General features: G+C 41.4%; 1 protein-coding gene across 1 annotated transcript in view; it reads right to left on the bottom strand.

Moving 5' to 3' along the window:
• GABRB1 (gamma-aminobutyric acid type A receptor subunit beta1) overlaps window positions 1-20960 on the bottom strand; it is a gene marked incomplete at its 3' end in the record, with an annotated part of 138118 nt that overhangs the window by 54345 nt on the left and 62813 nt on the right. The window contains exon 4 of the mRNA XM_080612842.1: window positions 5689-5909. Within this exon, the coding sequence (XP_080468968.1) occupies window positions 5689-5909 (221 nt within the window). The remainder of the gene's footprint in view (window positions 1-5688; window positions 5910-20960) is intronic.

The raw sequence follows: 20960 nt of genomic DNA, 5'->3' as shown, positions 1-20960 counted from the left end.
TGTGGTTCATATATAACCATATATGAAAATACCAAGTAGGAAAAGTAGTGTCTTATGTGTCAGTTGCGATCCAGTATCTTGCCACTCCTTGGATGTTTTACTCCAGCATGACACTACTACTTCTTTTTTTTAAGATGCCTGCTGCTACATCTTTTGGCATTGTTAACATGGAAGAAATAGCTTTTTGTATCATTTCCAAAACTAAACTATGCTTGATAAAAGAATGCTTTGTAAGTTGTTCTGTATTTGTCTGCAGAGTGAAATAAAATGTAGCTTTATATTTCAGTTAGATGAGATGGGGTTTTATCACTTAGAATGACTGCAGTCTCTGTTGTTTCAGTTTTTTGGCTGGATCTGTTTAGTAACACAGGTGAGGACAATCTTTTAAGTACCAGTGTAAGTAGGCTGCTTGTTGCCATGATAGGATGACCTCAAAATACTTCAACTCTTTAATAAAATCCATTAAGGTGTTTGGAGGAAACCCAAAACTTCATAGCCCCAAATCATGGCAATACAAAACCAATCCATAAAGCAGTAAATTTTCATTGCACTAAAAGATATAAACTGGTAGTTATCAAATTCCTTTATTAACACTCAGATATATCACTGAAAGAGAGTCAAAAAGGGAAGTTTACACTCAAATTTACTTTTAAGATTATATTTTAAACCAAAGCATTCTGCATTTAAATATAATTTTTCTTGTATTCCACTTTAAGGGTATGCTAGAATGGCTCCCGTGGATATCATATGAATAAGTACCTAGTAAATCAAATGTCACATGGCTCAATTCATGTTTTTTAATTGCTTTGAAGTAGACGGATGTGTCTGACAATGTTGTCTGACAAGGTGTGCCACAGAATACCTTCTTTATGTACGTGGTGAAATAAGTCCTTATGTTGAAGGCAAAGATCATTCTTGCCCCCTCTCCCATTGCACTGCCCAGTAAAGTAGCATCCTCTGCTGCAGGGGTCTAAAAATGTGTGGTCTTGCTAAAACCAAATTTTCCATGCTTCAAACCAGATTTTCACTCCTTGTCATGATATTACTCCCTGCTTTTAAATAAAGGAACACCTGCTCTGATGAAAGATGGGTTTGTGTGTGAACATTGGAAGGGAGGGAAATCTATGTAAAGGTATCACTGAAGGCCTGTTGCACTTCTTAACAACTAATCCTTTTGAAGGATCTGCTTCTTTTACCAACACCAGATGACTTTCTGCTGATATTATTATGACATTGCCTCAAAATAAACAGAACAGACACTTAAGAAGCAACAAGTTGTCATTGCTCTGCTAAAGAAATGCTCAAAAGAATTAAGACACAGCAGAAAAATACTAGGAAAGGATGATTTAAGTCAGAACTTTCATTCTCGACATCATGACATAAGAATTTTAATATGTAATTCAGTACAATAAATTATTAAATTTTCCTTAAATATCTTAAAGACAAATTACATGTCTAGCATCTTACCTGGGAAAGAGGGACAAAAGACAAGGAAAAGAAAGAGCAACATGTGTTGGTTTGAGAATCTAGATCTTTGGGAGATATTTCTAGAGAATCTTACCTGAAAAAGCAATGAAAGTAATGAGGCATTAGACACGCTGCTAGTGCCAAAGAGGTTATAAGCTAATGGGATCTGATGACTTATTAAAAATGGGAGGAAGATTAGCAAAGAATACAGTGTTCTGCCAGCTATACTGGGACCAAGCTAGAGCTGTCTCAGACACCAGCCTTACAGTGCTGCAGGTTTGCATATTGACTTGAAGGGATTTTTTTTCTGTTAGGAAGCAGGTGGCTATGCCACAGAAAATAATAATAGCTGCTCTGGTTTTGGCTGGGATAGTTAGTTTTCTTCCCTACTAGCCGGTACAGTGCTGTGTTTCAGCTTTATTCTGAGAATAATGTTGGTAACACACTGATGTTTTATTTGTTGCTAAGTAGTGCTTACTCTAAGTCAAGGAACTTTTTGTTTCTTATGCTGTGCCAGTGAGGTAGGAGGTGCACAAGAAGCTGGAAGGGAGCACAGCCAGCACAGCTGACTCCAACTGACCACAGGAATATTCCATACCATAGAGCATCATGCTCAGCATATAAGACTGGGGGCAAGAAGAACGGAGAAGAGGACATTTGGAGACGGCATTTGCCTTCCTAACTGCTACATGTGATGGAGCATTGCCCTTCTGGAAATGGCTGATGGGGAGTGGTGAATGAATTCCTTGTTTTGCTTTGCTTGCATGCACAGCTTTTGCTTTCTCTATTAAACTGTCTTTATCTCACACCAGGAGTTTTCTCACTCTTACCCTATCAGTTCTCTGCCCTATCTCACTGGGTGGATGTGTAAGTGAGTGGCTGAGTAGGACTCAGTTGCTGGCTGGGGTTAAACCACAAGAAGTCCGTAATACTTAACAGTGACACTCAACTTTCCTGGCATATTTGAAATGGAGTTCAATGGAAATATTAATGTGGAGTTAACCATGTTTGTGTGTTTAGTTGCTTGGGCAATAGGATGAAAGAGTTACTTGGTAATGCTATGCGTTATTCACGACCATGAATAATTAAGAGAAGTAGCATTTTCAATATGACACGACAGCAATACACTATTTTAGAAGGCAGAAGGTTTAGGAGTATTCTGTGTCTGCACAAGTTTATGTGCACATCATTCTTTAAACTGTGTGGATACAGCAGTTGAAAGTTACTGGAAAAAATAGCTAAAGTGACTGGTTATTTCATCACAGAAATATTAGGACGGAGACACTCTGAAGTGCGATAATGCTTTGTTAAATGATCTAAAACCAGTCCACCATATTCAGTGCAAGTTTCCCTTGTTTATTCATCTGTAAAGCCAGAAGATTAACCTCGGTTTATTTTTCCTCAGTTCTGAGCCTGAACATTGCATTAATACCAAACTGCCGAGTACATGGATACAAGCAAAGTAGGTTGTTTAGAACTGCTGTGATTGTTTCAATTTGTGTTTAAAGATGCCAGTAAAATTTCATATCTGAGCCTGAAAGGAAGCATTAAGTCTGGAATGAAGACAGAAAAATGTGTGGGGAATTAGAGGCATTGGGGAAAGCAAGCATTTAAATCATCCCTGAGAAATGGTTTAAGGCCCTGCCTATTTTGATAGGAACTCGCATACTGTTCTGCAGCATAACTGGTGGCGTCTGTCTTGTTCAAGTAGTGCCAGGTCAATGCTCTGTCTTCAGTACTAAAAGCAAAAAAGAGATGTTTGGTGATGCTGTTTTCATGCTTTCTGCTGCATAGAGGCTAAACACAAACTGATCTGTTGCAAAGTTTCTTCTCCGCTTTTTAGACTAAGATTGGAGCTGTTCTCAAATTTCTAACAGGCAATGCGGAATTTTACCTGAGAACATTTTCTGCAGTGTTTTCTCATGTTTTATTTCTTATGAGCTGTATGTGTTACCTGGTATATGAAGAAATTGCTGTTTGTATGATCTAAAGGTAATCTGTAAGGTGACAGAAACACATTTATTGTGAGGAAAAGTGACCACTGATAGACGCAGACTTAATAATTGTGGTCTGCTGTATGAAACCTGCTTTGGTGTCCCTTAAATTCATTCTTTCTTCTGCTTGTTGGTTAGCTTCGCCACTGCAGTGCTAGACTGCAAGTGTGTGGAATATAGATTGCACTTTATTTTAGTGTGGTTTTTTTTTTTTTTTTGTTTGTTTGGGTTTTGGTTTTGTTTGGTTTTCCTCCTGAAAGCAGTGAGGTATTGGATGGGGTATTAAGTTGAAGAGCTGCAGCTGTTGCAGTTGTATGGCTGCTGCTTATCCAATTCAAATGTTGAATGGTTATTTAATCATATAAACTAGCAACCTCATTATGTGAAGGTGACCATCTTTGCTGTTGCATTGGAGGTTTGCCTGACCACCTCTGAGAGGAAGAGCAAAGGCATTATGCTTGGGCAAGGTCACAGGTTCCAGCCAGGCTGGTGCTTTGTTGATGAAGCACGTGAGAGGACCTGCAGCAGATTCACCGGGTGTATCCCAGCTTCTTCTGCTATTTTCCCAGAAGACCGTTATTAATAACAGATGCATGGCATGTGCATGGAAGCACTTGTGTGATGTACATTTCTAGGTGTAGTTTATATTGTTTACAACTGCTTGTGTGGGACTGCTTGGCTCTAATGCATGTTGTTGCCACTACACTAATCCTGGAATGTAAATAAATTTGGTTCCTGGCATCAAGAAAAAATAATAAAAAAAAATATATATATATATATATTTTTTTAAGTTCTAAAACTTTTCATGCCCCAAAATCCTCTCATGATAACTGCTCTGCTAAGCTGATTTTCAGGAGTCAGTTTGATTGGAAGAAACTATAGGAGGTCTGAAGGCAATGGGAAAGATGTATTTTTCAAATGCTCTTTCTAGCAGATGATAATGACGGCCTGTAGTCTATCAGCTATTTCCTCATGAGTTCTTTGTTTTATTTTTCACAACTGAAGTACCAGTTTTTCTGCACCAATACATATCTGGCTGTATCAAAATGCCTGTGTGATCACTGGTAGCAATTGATGCACTACCAGCGAATCTAGCAAGTCCAAAGGAAAGCATGATGAACCAAAATAATAATTTTTATATTATTTTTGTTTCTTGTCAAGCTTGAATTTATGGGTTGGAAGGCTTTGAGTGCATGGGCAGTGTTGTGTTATAAAGGTTATATTTTTATAGGCCAAGAGGTCGTTTCAAAGTTCTATTTTCAGCAAGCTCTGAGTTATCTTTCTCCAAATTTTATTTTCATTTTGAATTGCTGCAGCAGTTTGGTTTTTTTTCCAAGCCTATCTTAGGTATGATTTTGAAGTATTTCAGTTAGGTTTTCTGCTTTATTACTTTTTCTTTCTTCTGTTTAACTGAAGTATGCATTCAGGTTTATGTTCTCTGGACATTATTTTCATTGTTGACAGTGATCAAAGTTTGTTTCAGGCAGTTGGGTTTTTATTTCTTTTTTTTTTTTTTTCCCTAAGCAAAACTACCTTAACTTTTTAAAAATAATGCAAAGCCTGCTCAGGCTCGGCCGCAATCTCAACATAACAAATAACTTGGTTTAGTTTTAAGTTTACACTCCTGGGCCTTATCATTAGATTGTGCCTGTTCAGATTTTTGAATATCTTTTTATCCACAGGGGTGAATATAGGTTGCACTGTATGAAGAAGCAGTTGTGGCATGAAGAGGCAGTGATAAACCAAGGCAGATTAAAGAACCTGTACCCAGGCATATAGATAATCTTTAAATAATTCATGTAAACTTACAAATGCATTCTTTTTACTCCCTACCAAATGCTGGTCACATTTCTTCAGATGACTCCCAGTTTTACATTTTATATTGTTCTAAAGAACTGCTGGAGAAATTCAGAAGGAAGGAATGTTTCTCTAGGCTGTGATCAATTACTAGGTGAGAACCATAACAAAGAACTCATCAGTATTGTTAACATGCTCAAAAGAACTGAAAGCATTGGGCTTTGCTAGTTACCAAAGGTAGTTTTGATGCCCTGAGGGAAATTCTTGAGTGTGTTGTGGCAGTCTGGATAGAGTATGTGCTGACTCATTAAGCTGTACTCAGAAACCAGGAAAAAGGAGAGGAGAGCAGCATGGGTACTACCTGCACTTATCAATAACGACTTGCATTCTGCCAGGACAGCCACATAGCTGATTGAAAATCCCAACGTACCGTAGGCCATAAAGGACTGTCCCATCTGGATGGAGTCGAATCATTTGGTTTTTCACTGTCACCCCATGGACAAATGACTTCTTGTCGTTTTGGAAATACGTGTCCGGCACCCAGAGCTGGTCAGCCACTCTGTTGTCCAGAGTTAGGTTCAAAGGTATTCCAGAGTAAGAGAGTCTTTTATCCCTCCAGGACTGCTGGAAGTACATGGTCAGGGTGTAGTCCTAAGGAAGAAATAAGAGCGACTTTTTGTATTTTGCATACTGATTAGCTTAACAGAAGTTTATGTTTAGAAAACACTCGGTAACTAAGTATCAGTAGCAATAGGAAGTTTAAAGGTCTTCAAGATATTGTTTTCATTAACCATGACTGTAAGTTTTGGCCTGTTCATGTTAATGTCAAACTTCGCACTATTGCCAATTGGAGACTGCCACAGGCTCTCAGACCCTCTTGAGCCAGAGGGAGTATATGGTGCGTTTGGGTCTCCAGTCTGTGGATCACATTTGCATCATTGTGGGTGTCTGGTTTTTAATTTTATTTGAAAAAAGTAGGGTTTATCTGACATCTGCCAAATACCATTGCGTGCACTGAGGACTTTCTTTTGATGTTTCCTCTCTTCATCCTGAAAGCTTCCCCACATAATCCAGAAAGGCCAGTGGCCCCTAGACCTCCTGAGGCACAGCAAATCAGACCTCAGAATGTGTAACAGACAACTTCCCATTCTGCATCTGCTGGAGTTGCCAGATGTAATGACCTTAGATAGTCAGGCACATTTCATCTGAGCCCAGGGAACATGGTGTTCTCTGTCCTTGGTAATCAAGATATTACCACATAGAAAACGAACCTCTTCTCTTGACTATCATTCAGTAGCTCAGGTAAAATGCAATTTGTGCAGTCCTTCAGCTTTCACTTAGTCTGAAAAGAAGTTTTTCTAAAAGGCTTCTGGCCTGATTTACTGTCTTATGTCTGTCTCGGAATTCAGCGATTTCTAAAGGTAGACAGATTTTTTTAAAGTGGAAAAGCCCGTGTACTTTGTATCTGATGGACTTTTTAAAAGATGACTGGAATGTAAGCAGACTATTAGTTTTCTCTTCACCGTGACCTCCCATGGCCTTCTTTTCAAGTGGCAGGTCATTTTGTCACACATTTTTTAGAGTGTAAGTGCAGCAAAATTATAGATATTATTCAAAAAATTAGTTAGGGTTAAGATTTTCTTTTATGTGAGAGAAAGCCTTGCATGAGTCATCCTCAAAAACCCTAGCCTGGACTGTAATTTGTGAAGAAATAGAGAGCATAAAAGCTGCCTGATGTGATTTGCTCTCTTCATCTTCAGTGGCCTCTTAAGACTTCATCGTTCCCATGAAATCAAAGCAGAGTTGTTACCTTTCAAAAATACCTTCTGTCTGAAATGTTGCATCTGGCAGAGTTATGAACTATACAGTTATTGGTAAAAGAAGTTAATGAAAATACTGGACCTGCAGTGGTTGTTTTGTATGGAGGAAATTCCATGACTTGATCAGTGGTCACATAAAATAGGACAATTATGTCCATTGTGAGAACTGATTTGCAAGGTTTTCATATATGTGTCATTTTCCAGGCCTGAAAGAAGATGGTTACAAACGACAGAGCCAAGAGGTGGCATGCCAAAAGCATAAGTTTTTGTTGGTGTTTTTTTTTCCTGACCCAAGTAACTAGGAGGGGATCAGGACAGCTTCTTTTGCTTTTCAGGCCATGCTGGTGAAGTATGGAACTTCAAAGTGTTGCCATGGGGCGTATTCTGTGCTCTGCTGAATAGGTGATTTATAATTTAAATAGCAGTATGGAGAATCATGAATCCAAAGAGGCAAGCCTTTGAATGTACAATTTAAATAGAGTTGGGTTAGAAGCAGACACTTAGAGAGAAATTAAATCCCTGTCCTTTATCCCTCTTACACATATACAGACTCAGAGACCAGATGGGAACTGAATGAGGGAAAAATAAAAATTAAAACCAAACCAAAACAACGCTATTCTGGTGCAGTTTTCATATGTTGTATCTATTTCCTAGCTTGCCTTATTTCAAGCAACTTCAGATAGAAAAGCTTTCATACATGGCTCGTACAACTTAAATCCTCAGTGCTTACCTTGGCATCCTCTGCGTCATCCACCTGATTCAGCAGAGCCTATGCTGTCTGCTGCACAGATGGAATAGAAATTCCAATTATATAGAATTATCTTTTTTCCTTCCTGCTTTCTTTTATATTTTCACTAGGTCTTGGAGCTGCTTTTGTAGAACTGTCATGCTGTCCCGGAAGAAAGCTAACAATTGAAAGAGGTGCCTATGTGATGGTTCTTAAAGATTAGGCAAGGTAAGCTCCAGGAAATCTTAAGGATGTGATAAAGTGAAAGAAAAAGAAATTCTGTCTGTTGGATATGGCTACTAGAAAAAAATGAGTTGCTATTTTTAGCATTGTAGTTTGCATAAGAAATTTTACTTCATCCAGTTGTGTTATATACAGAACACTGCTGTTGGTAATGCTATGGTACAGAGATCTCCTTCCTTGCAATTGTGCTATAGTATGTACAAGTATGTGGCAAACCAACAAGTTTGATGGGGAGAAAAAATCTGAGCTTCATTCTAAAGGAATCTTAGTGTTTCTCAACTCAGAAAATGATCTATTTTCTCCCATCCCCAGAATATGGGGGAGTTACTCATCCAATATTTTAATGAGGCAAATGAAGAGTATGTCATAATTATAAGAGTCCCTGTTGCTATAAATTCTTATTTTAGAAAGCATAGTTAAAGGTTATTTTAATGAAAAACAAATGTATCTAAGCTATAATAATCCAAATTATATAGTTACACATTTTTATAATTTTTTTTTAAAGGAGTACAGCCTTACCCTTCTTACATTTCATCAGTGAAGAATGAGATGCCAGCAAACCATATGGCTAGTCTCATATTGGAGGGTTCTGTACTATATTGTTTATATTTTACAGTGGTATGAGTGAAATGAAGATTTAATGACTACTTGCCTTCAATCCTGTAAAATTTGCTGACGATTTTGTAGTTTCAGGCTCTAGAGTGTATGAATAATCTTTCATATCTATAGTAGTTATTGGCTACAGAATATTTTTAGCTTTTTATGGCAGCTTCCCAAGGTCTCAAGCATTAGTCTAGATATGAGAAAAAAAAAAAAAATCAGACTGTTTAACTTTTGTACATAAGAATTTCTAATCATGAGCTTAAAAGATCAGGGCCCAGTGTAAAATTAAAAGAGAGAATCTGTTTCTGCAGGTAACTGTTCTTTCAAATGCATTGTTTTAAAAATATTTCACTTTGTTTAGAAGCACATTGAATATTTTTTGCTGAACTGTACTTCCTATGATAAAAGAAAAAGCTGTAATGCTGCTGAAAAATCATATTTCAGTAGATTTAATTGAGCTGTCTAGGTTTTCTACAAGTGCCTCCCTGCTTTTCCAGAGCGTAGTCAACCTTCCTAGTGTTAAATGTCTGAGCACCACCAATAAAGTTGGTTTTGTGTGTATGATTTTTTTTTTTTCTTTTTTTAATGTGATGAATTCTGATTTGTTAGCATGAGATGTTGGGTTTTTTTTCCTTTCTTAGTAATTGTGCAAATTTCTCATTTCTTTGTATCAAACTGGAAATGTGTAAGTGAGCATGTATTCTAGAATATATATGCCAATCTGTGTACCAGTGTTGTAATATGGTGCATTAGGTTGTGAAGATAAATACACGCTAGTCCTAGGTAAGAGAGATTGTGTGAAAATGTGAGTAAGAGAAGCTAGCTTATTATTCCTCAACACAGCAAATTATTTCTTAATCTGAATTTAAGCAGTCTCATAAATAAATATTGGTACCAAGCTTCACAGTTCACTTGAGTAATAAAAATTTCTTGTAGTAAAAAAAAAATATGAATGGATCACTGATGCACACTGTATTTAGTTAGAACAATTATAGTTCCAGTAAGTAATAGACTGGAGATTTCCCATACAATACTAAATTTAATTTTTATTTCAATTATTTTGTTCCCTAATCTTTTTTGTGCAATATGTATAGATGATGTGAGGGCAGTAAAACCTCTGTAGCTCTCTGAAAAGCAACTTGCTGGTAATTTCCACTGTGTGGTTTACAAGTTCAGCACAACACAATATAAAGAGGAATACTTTGTTATATTATAATCTAACCTTCTACCTTCTAGGATACACAGAACTGGTACTTCACCATGCTTATCAGTTGAACTATGGACTCTGGTGGAATAAAACATGAGTTTACATATGTGCTGTACTAGTGGCTGCAATTCTAGGCATATATGTTTCAAGAGGAAAATAGGTAATATTTTAACTTGCAATGTCCAACTTTGTGATCTAAAAGGCCTTCTGTGTTTTCCCTCTTTCCAGGGTGGCCTCAATCTAAGTTCTGCTATCATTGCATGTATTGAAAACAGTTTAGCACATTGTGATATATTTAAGTAATAACCAAATGTCAAAGCACACTCCAAAAGTCTTATCACCTAAAAATTAACCCCATGAATGCAGTTCTTAGCAAGTTAGTAAATGGAAGAGTATTTTGTGACTATTTAGCTGTTCTAGGTCAACTCATTGTCAAATGTTACATCTCTAGGTGAGTTTGTACATGAAGGCATTGTGCAGCAAAACAAATACGTGAAACACAGCATACTGCTAATAGACAACAGTGTATATTGATAGTTGTGGGATGCATGCTGTGTACCCAAAAGATCTTGAATTAAAATTATATCCTTGGTAACCATCCAATAATCAAATATCTGGCAGCATTGCAGAAAATGAGATCCACTGCAATTCAAATACAGTATAACTTAATCAAGACAAACATAACTGAAATTGCAATTTAAAATTAAATATGGAGTGAATATTAATATTGACTGTAATAAGGCCACAAATGTAGAACAGCAATATATATAAATCCTGCTGTGACTGCAAGCTGTTATTAATTGGGCAAGATTATTTTCTGTGTTTATCTGATACTAACAAGAACAGGAAGAGCAGAGTTTTGAGACAATGGTTAAGTGCTGAATTTGGAAATTGTAAAGATGAATACCTCTTCATATATTGTAAGCATGCTAATACATAAGAAGCTGTTAGCATTTGTTTAGCAAGTTAGCTGTCCTATCTCTGGTACTTCTTGGGAAGATCTGTACTCTCACCTGCAGAAGAGTAATTTTAAGATAAGAGAATACAAGTGGTGATGTGGTTTTTTTTTTTTTTTTGAGGTTGAGATTGTGGGTTTTGGTGTGTATTGGGTTCTTTTTGATTGGTTGATTATGGCTTGTGGGATTTTGTTTTTCGTGGGTTTTGTTGGGTTTTTTTTGTTTGTTTGTTCGCCCTTTTTTTTTTTTTTTTTTTTAATCCTTTGTAATTTCAAATACACAGTTGATGCTCAATTTGAGATACCGCACAGAAATTAGGAGAAAATATTGTAGCTGAAGTTAAGGAGGAAGAAAATAGTGGTTCTATTTGTGCTTTTCTAGAGGAATGTCAGGGCAGCTACATCTCTTTACTAAGTTTGTGGTCCAGCCGGGCAAGGAAGCCAGAGAGTTAGCGATGTGCACACTAGTGAATGAACTGTATTTGCCTTTCTTTCTATGGATATAGCTCAGTGTTCATTTTGGTTTTGTTTTCAATGAAAACTGATGCAGCATATGCTCTCCAATTCCCCTCTTCTGTGCGTAACAGTGGCAGGCGGAGGGACTCAAAATATTCAGTGCACTGGCCTGATTCACAGGAGGCTGTGGTTCTCATGAACTACACTTCTGTCAGGGGAAACAAAATTTACCCACAGCAAGCTTCAGTTTTGCAGAAATCATGTTTTCTCTCAGTAAATTGCAAATAATTTGTATATGTGAGACTTCTGTAGGAGAAAAAGTTGTGCAAGGTATTATTATTTTGTTTGATCCAGTTGGTCACTGTAGTTGCTATTGAAGTGCCTTGCATTTCTGTTTTTGAAATGTGCTGACAATTCTCTAGAGAAATGTTTCACAAACTTTGCTGGCATTTATAACTTCACAATTATGTGGCATCACAATTGTGTCTGTCCTGGGTTCAGCAGTAGCAGTCAGTTTTTCTCCTTCTTAGTAGCTGGTGCAGCACTGTGTTTTTGACTTTTGGCCTGGGAAGAGCTGATAACACTGATGTTTAGACTGACCAAGGACTTTGTGAGTCTCATGCTCTGCCAGGGAGGAGGAGGGGCCGGGAGGAAGCAGGGACAGGACGCCTGACCCAAACTAGCCAAAGAGGTATTCCATACCACAGCACGTCATGCCCGGGGATGTAACTGGGAGCTACCCGGAAGGGCACGTCCTCCTTTCGGTCGGGCTCTTTTCCGGCGAGCGGTATCATATTTTCTTCCCTTGTTATTTCTCTTATCATTATTATTATTGATGTTAGCAGTAGTGATTTGTGTTATACCTGAGTTACTGGACTGTTCTTATCTCAACCCGTGGGAGTTACATTCTTTCGATTCTCCTCCCCATCCCTCTGGGGAGTGGGGGGGGGGGGGAAGTAGACTGCGTGGTTCTAATTTACAGCCGGGGCTTAAACCACGACAGTTCTTTTTGGAACCCAACGTGGGGCACGAAGGGTTGAGATAACGACAGATCTGACCGGAGTGTGTCTAATCGTATTTGTGATAAGCATTCAGTGTTTTAGATTAATAGTCACTCGTCACAATGCTGATTTATTGGCTCTCAAAGTTGTTGGTTTTGATCTCACAGTCTCAATATGCCGTAGGTTACTTAGAGCCGGTATTTGCTGTGTTGGTGTTTTTCAAGTGTGGGGCTTGGGCTAAGGTTGTTGTCTCGTTGTATTTTGTGGCAATGACTTGTAATACAATAGAAGGATTGATCATGAAACTGATCTGGCTTGTGTTCCCAGTGTGGTCACCACCTTTATACTTTGGGAGGTATATAATACAAATGCTTAGCAACTATACATCTTTTTTCTCCTTCCTGGGTGGTCAACCTATGAAGGAGACATTCTTTTACCCTCCCAGTGCCCCTCCCAGACCGTTTACAGCATCGTTTGAGAGTTTTGAAATTTTTGAGTGGCCTTTTAATATTGTTGAGACCTGTTTGCTGATTGTGATGGGGGTCACTATGTTGGCACGCATACAGAGTGTGTTTTGTCCACAACCATTACGTCTGATCTCAAGAGTTAAGCAGAGTCGGGTTTGGGTCTTGTCTGGGGTTAGACGACAAATTAGGGGGACCGAGAGATTTTCCCCGAGGTTGGACAGCCATGAGTGGCAGGGTGTGTGGGATAGTATGGGCAAGTATCTAGGTCAGTGGGCCCCTCCAGTGTTTTGGAATTTCACCACTGAACAACTGCAAAATCCAGAAGAATTAGTAAAACACTTAAATGAGGTGTGTTGTCATCCTGGTCATACCAGAGAGGGACAAATCATGTCAACGTGCTGGGGCTTGGCCTATGCTTACCGGGCCTTGTTCAACGCTATCCAGCACCTTCAAAAGGGAAAAAATGTCCCTGGATCTGAGGGCGAAGCAACAGACAGCGCAGCTACTCCAGCTCCGAGCACAGCAGCTACACCACCCCCAGCGACAAGTACAGCCGCCACTCAAACTTCGACTGCAACAGACAGTGCAGCTACCCCAGTGACAAGTACAGCCACTACTCAAACTTCGACTGCAACAGACAGTGCAGCTACCCCAGCTCCAACCACAGCAGCTACACCACCCCCAGCGACAAGTACAGCCGCTACTCAAACTTCAACTGCAACAGACAGCGAAGCTACCGCAGCTCCAACCACAGCAGCTACACCACCCCCTGCAACAAGTACTGTTGCTACTCAAAGCACAGTGATAATGACTGCAGCTAAACCAGAGGACCAATTCGTACCAATATCGATTGCCCCTCTACGCAAGAGAAAAAGCAAAAAAGAGGCAAGAAGGGTGAAGCAAGATGAAGAAACAATGTATTCACCACTCAGGACAGCATCTGGTCAGGAGTCATCATCACATGACGAAGAAGAAGAAGAGGTGACTTCTCAACCTCGGACCTCAACCGAGCTACGGAATATGCGAAAAGATTTTACCCGTCAACCAGGGGAGCACATCATCACCTGGTTGCTCCGATGCTGGGACAATGGGGCCGATGGTCACGAACTAGGAGGTACGGAAGCCAAGCAGCTGGGATCACTTGCTAGAGAAGGGGGAATTGACAAAGCAATTGCAAGAGAGAAAAAGTCCCTCAGTCTTTGGAGGCGGCTCTTGGCAGCTGTGAAAGAAAGGTTTCCATACAAGGACGATGTTACCAGTCGTTCGGCCAAGTGGACTACTTTAGACAAAGGCATCCAGTCTCTGAGGGAATCAGCCATCGTAGAGATGATTTATCACATCAAACCGAATAACGGAGATATACCCATAGACCCAGATGAAGTCGAATGTACACGACCCATGTGGCGAAAACTTACACGGAATGCACCGTCATCGTATGCCCATTCATTGGCAACAGTAACCTGGGGTGACATAGTAACACCAACAGTGGATGAAATGATTCATAAACTCCGAGAGTTCGAAGACAATCTCACCCCTTCCATCATCTCAGCTGTGGAAAAACTGTCCCAGGATGTCAAACAATTGAGGGACGATCTATCTGATTTATCCAGCTCCTCACGTGTACCAACACACGTCTCAGCTGTTAACAAAAGACGTCCTATTGTTCGAGACAGAAGATATAGAAGGCAAACACCACGGGCCACCCTATGGTTTTACCTGCGGGATCATGGAGAAGACATGACGAAGTGGGATGGAAAACCTACTTCAGCTTTGGAGGAACGGGTGCATGAATTGAAAATAGGAACAAGGGTCAAGACTAATCATCCCATGAGAGCTGCGGCTTCAGTCTCTGGTGAGCAGGTTCCCAGATGGAGTGGAAGAGCTGATTTTACTCCAGCTCCTATGATAACGAAGAATAATCCCTTTCAATACGACTTAGGTGTCCAACGTTGTGATGACTGTTAGAGGGACCCTGCCTCCAGCCAGGTGGCGGTAGGGGACAATCGGATTTACTGGACTGTGTGGGTCAGATGGCCTGGCACATCAGTCCCACAGAAGTATAAAGCTCTCGTAGATACCGGTGCACAGTGTACCCTGATGCCGTCAAGCTGTCAAGGGGTGGAACCCATCTATATCTCTGGAGTGACAGGAGGATCCCAAGAGTTGACTGTACTGGAGGCTGAGATCAGCCTGACTGGAAGGAAATGGCAAAAGCACCCCATTGTGACTGGTCCAGAGGCTCCATGCATCCTCGGCATAGATTACCTCAGGAGAGGGTACTTCAAAGACCCAAAAGGGTACTGATGGGCTTTTGGTATTGCTGCTTTGGAGACTGAGGAAAATGAGCAGCTGTCCACCTTGCCTGGTCTCTCAGAGGATCCTTCTGTTGTGGGGTTGCTGAAGGTCGAAGAACAACAAGTGCCAATCGCGACCGCAACAGTGCACCGGCGGCAATATCGCACCAACCGAGACTCCCTGATTCCCATCCATAAGCTGATCCGTAGTCTGGAGAGTCAGGGAGTGATCAGCAGGACCCGCTCACCCTTTAATAGCCCCATATGGCCAGTGCGAAAGTCTAACGGAGAGTGGAGACTAACAGTAGACTATCGTGGCCTGAATGAAGTCACACCACCATTGAGTGCTGCTGTACCGGACATGCTAGACCTTCAGTATGAACTGGAGTCAAAGGCAGCCAAGTGGTATGCCACGATTGATATTGCCAATGCATTCTTCTCAATTCCTTTGGCAGCAGAGTGCAGGCCACAGTTTGCTTTTACTTGGAGGGGCGTCCAGTACACTTGGAACCGACTGCCCCAGGGGTGGAAACACAGCCCTACCATCTGCCATGGACTGATCCAGAATGCACTGGAACAGGGGCAAGCTCCAGAACACCTGCAGTACATTGATGACATTATTGTGTGGGGTGATACAGCGGAAGAAGTCTTTGAGAAAGGGAGGAAAATAATCCAAATCCTGCTGAAAGCTGGTTTTGCCATAAAACGGAGTAAGGTCAAGGGACCTGCACAGGAGATTCAGTTTTTGGGAATAAAATGGCAAGATGGACGTCGCCAGATCCCTACAGATGTGATCAACAAAATAACAGCAATGTCTCCACCAACTAATAAGAAAGAAACACAAGCTTTCTTGGGTGCTGTGGGGTTCTGGAGAATGCACATCCCAAATTACAGTTCGATTGTAAGCCCTCTCTATCATGTGACCCGGAAGAAGAACGATTTTAAATGGGGCCCTGAGCAGCAACAAGCCTTCGAGCAAATTAAACGTGAGATAGTTCATGCAGTAGCCCTTGGACCAGTCCGGAATGGGCCAGATGTAAAAAATGTACTGTACACCGCAGCTGGGGAGAATGGTCCTACCTGGAGCCTCTGGCAGAAAGCTCCAGGGGAGACTCGAGGTCGACCCCTCGGCTTTTGGAGTCGGGGATACAAAGGATCTGAGGCCAGCTATACCCCAACTGAGAAAGAGATACTGGCAGCCTATGAAGGGGTTCGAGCTGCTTCGGAGGTGATTGGCACTGAAGCACAGCTCCTCCTGGCACCCAGGTTGCCCGTTCTGGGCTGGATGTTCAAAGGCAGGGTCTCCTCTACACATCATGCAACCGATGCGACATGGAGTAAATGGGCTGCACTAATTACACAATGAGCTCGAATAGGAAATCCCAGTCGTCCAGGCATTCTAGAAGTCATCATGGACTGGCCAGAGGGCAAAGATTTTGGAATGTCACCAGAGGAGGAGGTGATGCGTGCTGAAGAGGCCCCACCATATAATAAACTGTCAGAAAGTGAAAAGCAGTATGCCTTGTTTACTGATGGGTCCTGCCGTATTGTGGGAAAGCATCGGAGATGGAAAGCAGCCGTATGGAGTCCTCAACGACAAGTTGCAGAAACTGCTGCAGGGGAGGGTGAATCGAGTCAGTTTGCCGAGGTGAAAGCCATCCAGCTGGCCCTGGACATTGCTGAACGAGAAAAGTGGCCAGTACTTTATCTCTATACTGACTCATGGATGGTGGCAAATGCCCTGTGGGGGTGGTTGCAGCAATGGAAGCAGAGCAACTGGCAATGCAGAGGTAAACCCATCTGGGCTGCTGCACTGTGGCAAGATATCGCTGCCCGGGTGCAGAACCTGGTGGTGAAGGTACGCCATGTAGATGCCCATGTACCCAAGAGTCGGGCCACTGAGGAACACCAGAACAACCAACAAGTGGATAAAGCTGCTAAGATTGAAGTGGCTCAGATGGACTTAGATTGGCAACATAAAGGTGAATTATTTTTGGCTCGGTGGGCCCATGACACTTCAGGCCATCAGGGCAGAGATGCAACATACAGATGGGCCCGTGATCGAGGGGTGGACTTAACAATGGACACTATTGCCCAGGTTATTCATGAGTGTGAAACATGTGCTGCAATTAAACAAGCCAAACGGTTAAAGCCTCTTTGGTATGGAGGACGATGGCTGAAGTACAAATATGGGGAGGCCTGGCAGATTGATTATATCACACTCCCACCAACCTGCCAAGGCAAGCGCCATGTGCTTACCATGGTGGAAGCAACCACCGGATGGCTGGAAACATACGCTGTGCCCCATGCCACTGCCAGGAACACTATCCTGGGCCTTGAGAACCAGATTTTGTGGCGACATGGCACCCCAGAAAGAATTGAATCAGACAATGGGACTCATTTCCGGAATAACCTTATAGACACTTGGGCCAAAGAGCATGGCATTGAGTGGGTATATCACATCCCCTACCATGCACCAGCCTCTGGGAAAATCGAACGGTACAATGGGCTGTTAAAAACTACACTGAGAGCAATGGGTGGGGGAACTTTCAAGCATTGGGATACACACTTACCAAAGGCCACCTGGTTGGTCAACACCAGAGGATCTGCCAACAGGGCTGGCCCAGCACAGTCAGAACTTTTACATATTGTAGAGGGGGACAAAGTTCCTGTGGTGCACATGAAGAATTTGCTGGGGAAGACAGTCTGGGTTATTCCTGCTTCAGGTAAAGGCAAACCCACTCGTGGGATCGCTTTTGCTCAGGGACCTGGATATACTTGGTGGGTAATGCAGGAAGATGGGGAAGTCCGATGTGTACCTCAAGGGGATTTGATTTTAGGGGAAAACAGACAATGAACTCAATTGTACGCTGTTGCCTGCTATAGCCATCAACTAGAAGTCTGCAGGGCACCAGCGACTGGCCCTGACTTCCCTCCTACCATCATCCCAACAGAGAATGAACTTTGATAGAACCGGATGAGTTCTACAGTAAAGGAATGATCAGCATCAGCAGACAACGATCCAACACTGCACACAGCCTCTCCTGCCCTGAAAGACTGTTACAAGAGATGGAGCCCAACATCATGAATCGAACGGACTCAGTAGCTTTATAGGAATTGGTCCGTGCACTAAGATAACAGTGCACTGAGATGAGAGTGAGGGTATATGGAAAATGTGGGATCTGAGCATGACGTGAATGGTATGGAATAAGGGGTGGATACTGTCCTGGGTTCAGCAGTAGCAGTCAGTTTTTCTCCTTCTTAGTAGCTGGTGCAGCACTGTGTTTTTGACTTTTGGCCTGGGAAGAGCTGATAACAACTGATGTTTAGACTGACCAAGGACTTTGTGAGTCTCATGCTCTGCCAGGGAGGAGGAGGGGCCGGGAGGAAGCAGGGACAGGACGCCTGACCCAAACTAGCCAAAGAGGTATTCCATACCACAGCACGTCATGCCCGGGGATGTAACTGGGAGCTACCCGGAAGGGCACGTCCTCCTTTCGGTCGGGCTCTTTTCCGGCGAGCGGTATCATATTTTCTTCCCTTGTTATTTCTCTTATCATTATTATTATTGGTGGCAGCAGCAGTGATTTGTGTTATACCTTAGTTACTGGACTGTTCTTATCTCAACCCGTGGGAGTTACATTCTTTCGATTCTCCTCCCCATCCCTCTGGGGAGTGGGGGGGGGGGGGAAGTAGACTGCGTGGTTCTAATTTACAGCCGGGGCTTAAACCACGACATGTCTTACAGAAAGAAGCAGAGATCTGGCAGGAGCCTGCATAGCTGTATTGATGATGCTCTTTATTGCTCAAAGCACAGCCAGGAACAAGATTAGACTCATTATAAGAGTAGCACTTTGGAAGTGAAGGCACTCATCACTACTGTATTGGGATCTAATATTACTCTTCGCAGTCAAGACAGAAGTCCCCTTAACTGCAATGGGATTAGAATTACATTCAATGTCTTCAATCATTACTGAAAAAAACACACAAAAAGGCAAAACATTTGTCAGTTACAACAGCAAACTGTATTTTGTTGCATCTTGTTCAGTGTTTTAGTAATTACATTTAGAAGTATTTATTACTGCTTCTGACACTTGAATGTGTTACAATGATTTTGTTTCATTGACTTGGTGTTCTTTAACACAGAGGTGAGCAAAATCCCAATTTGATCTTGTGTTCTATCTTTAACTTTGCCTCTTTGGAAGTAGAAGAGTAAGGACTTCTGAGCTTTGTATCAATATTGCATTGTGTTACCCTCTGCTTTTTTTCCCTCTCATTTGAGCCTTGCTAACCTGTGAGTCCTCAATGTGCCACTTGTTCTTTGTATAGGAAGAAAAGAGATGATATTGCTGAATACTAACATACTAAATACTAGCATGGATTGCTTTGATTAGGAGTGGTCTTACTCTACTTAGCAGGAAAGTAAGGTAGCAGGTAAGGCAGCCTTATGGATATGTTGTTATTCTCACTGAATGCTAGAAGCTCCTTTAAGAAAGCTTGAAAATCACCATAGCATTTCCAGCTGCACTCCAAAATTCCAGCCACATAACCCACAGTCTGGGGTAGCAATGGGATACACCAGTATAATGTTGCTCACAGTGCAAGTTAATACTATTGTCTGGTGTAAGTGCTATGCTAATTGCCAACATAAGAATCAGAACATGTCCATAGTATGATGCATATTCCATGAAAGATCTGTGAACTGCTTTTTGTACCTGTAGGAAATAAGAATGACAACTATTTCTATGCTATTCTATTTTACTTTGAAGCTGGTTATCTTTTTGGTATAGATGGTAATACTGTCATAAAGATACTTGAAGGGAGGAGTGGAGAACGGGAAAAATATGGCATGTGTTTAAGATGACATTGTAAGGAATGTTGGAGTAAACAAATACAAATGTACTGGTATGTAGGGTAGCTGTGGTCAATGTGTGTATATTTTTTACAGGCAGTAAGTAAGTATCCTTTATATTTTGGCTCTAGTAAGAGTACCTGGGGTTGATTAAAGAGTAACTGAAGGGAAAACAAAAGAACAGAAAAGCTTCTCACTGGCAAGTAGCCCACAGACTAACATATATTAATCCATGTCTAGATACACCTTTTAAGACCAAATGTAGACAGCAATGAGACAAACATGTTTTCTCTTTAGACATTTCTCTCTGTGAAGCAGCTGAAAGCAAGTTTTTGACAAAAAACCCAACCAAACCCCACTTGTCCAGGTGGTCCATACCTGTCTGTCTGTATCTGAGGACTCCAGTTAGTGTTCATGTCCAGGTATTAGCAGCTACAGTGCAAAGGTGTTCTAGGTATTACATGCTGCTTTGTGCTAAAGTCAAGGATGTTCTAGGTTTCTCCTCTTGCGAGTTGTGAAAAAACTTGTCTGATCACATGCAGGTCTGAAAGGGAATGGTGGGATGACACTTAAGTACTGTGATAGTGCCCAAGTAGTGCTGTTCTCATGCTCTCTGTAAAGCATGTGGAGCAAGCGCTTCAAGGAAAACAAACTTCAGGCTTTAACTTATGTTTCAAAACACTTCAACCACCTTGGACTGGAAGCACCAATACACAGGACTGGGACTGGGCATTTGGGAGGAAACTACTTCCCAGGTTCTTGCATGGGCTACATGGAGATGGCTCTTCACTGACTAAACGACTGAATCCTAACGAGGTGGGCATAGATCAGGTCTGAGGGTCTACCACATTGAATACGATGTGAGAAGTAAAGCAAACTAAGAAAAAAGATACACTGGAAGGATGCAGCACTTGAAAGTTGCTGTGAAGCCAAAACATTGTGGAAGAGCAGAGAATTAAATAAACCACACTTCCCTTGCAACCTATAAGCAAGGTAATTGGAAAGCAACCTTTTTTGCTAATAATGGTTGTTTCTGAAGCACTTGATTATTTCTTTTTTTTGAACTTTGCAATTCCC

Source organism: Psittacula echo, assembly GCF_963264785.1.
Source record: "Psittacula echo genome assembly, chromosome: 1".
In the NCBI taxonomy this organism is placed as follows: Eukaryota; Metazoa; Chordata; class Aves; order Psittaciformes; family Psittacidae; genus Psittacula; species Psittacula echo.
Note: the sequence above shows the minus strand (reverse complement) of the source record. Positions and strands in the feature narration are given on the sequence as shown.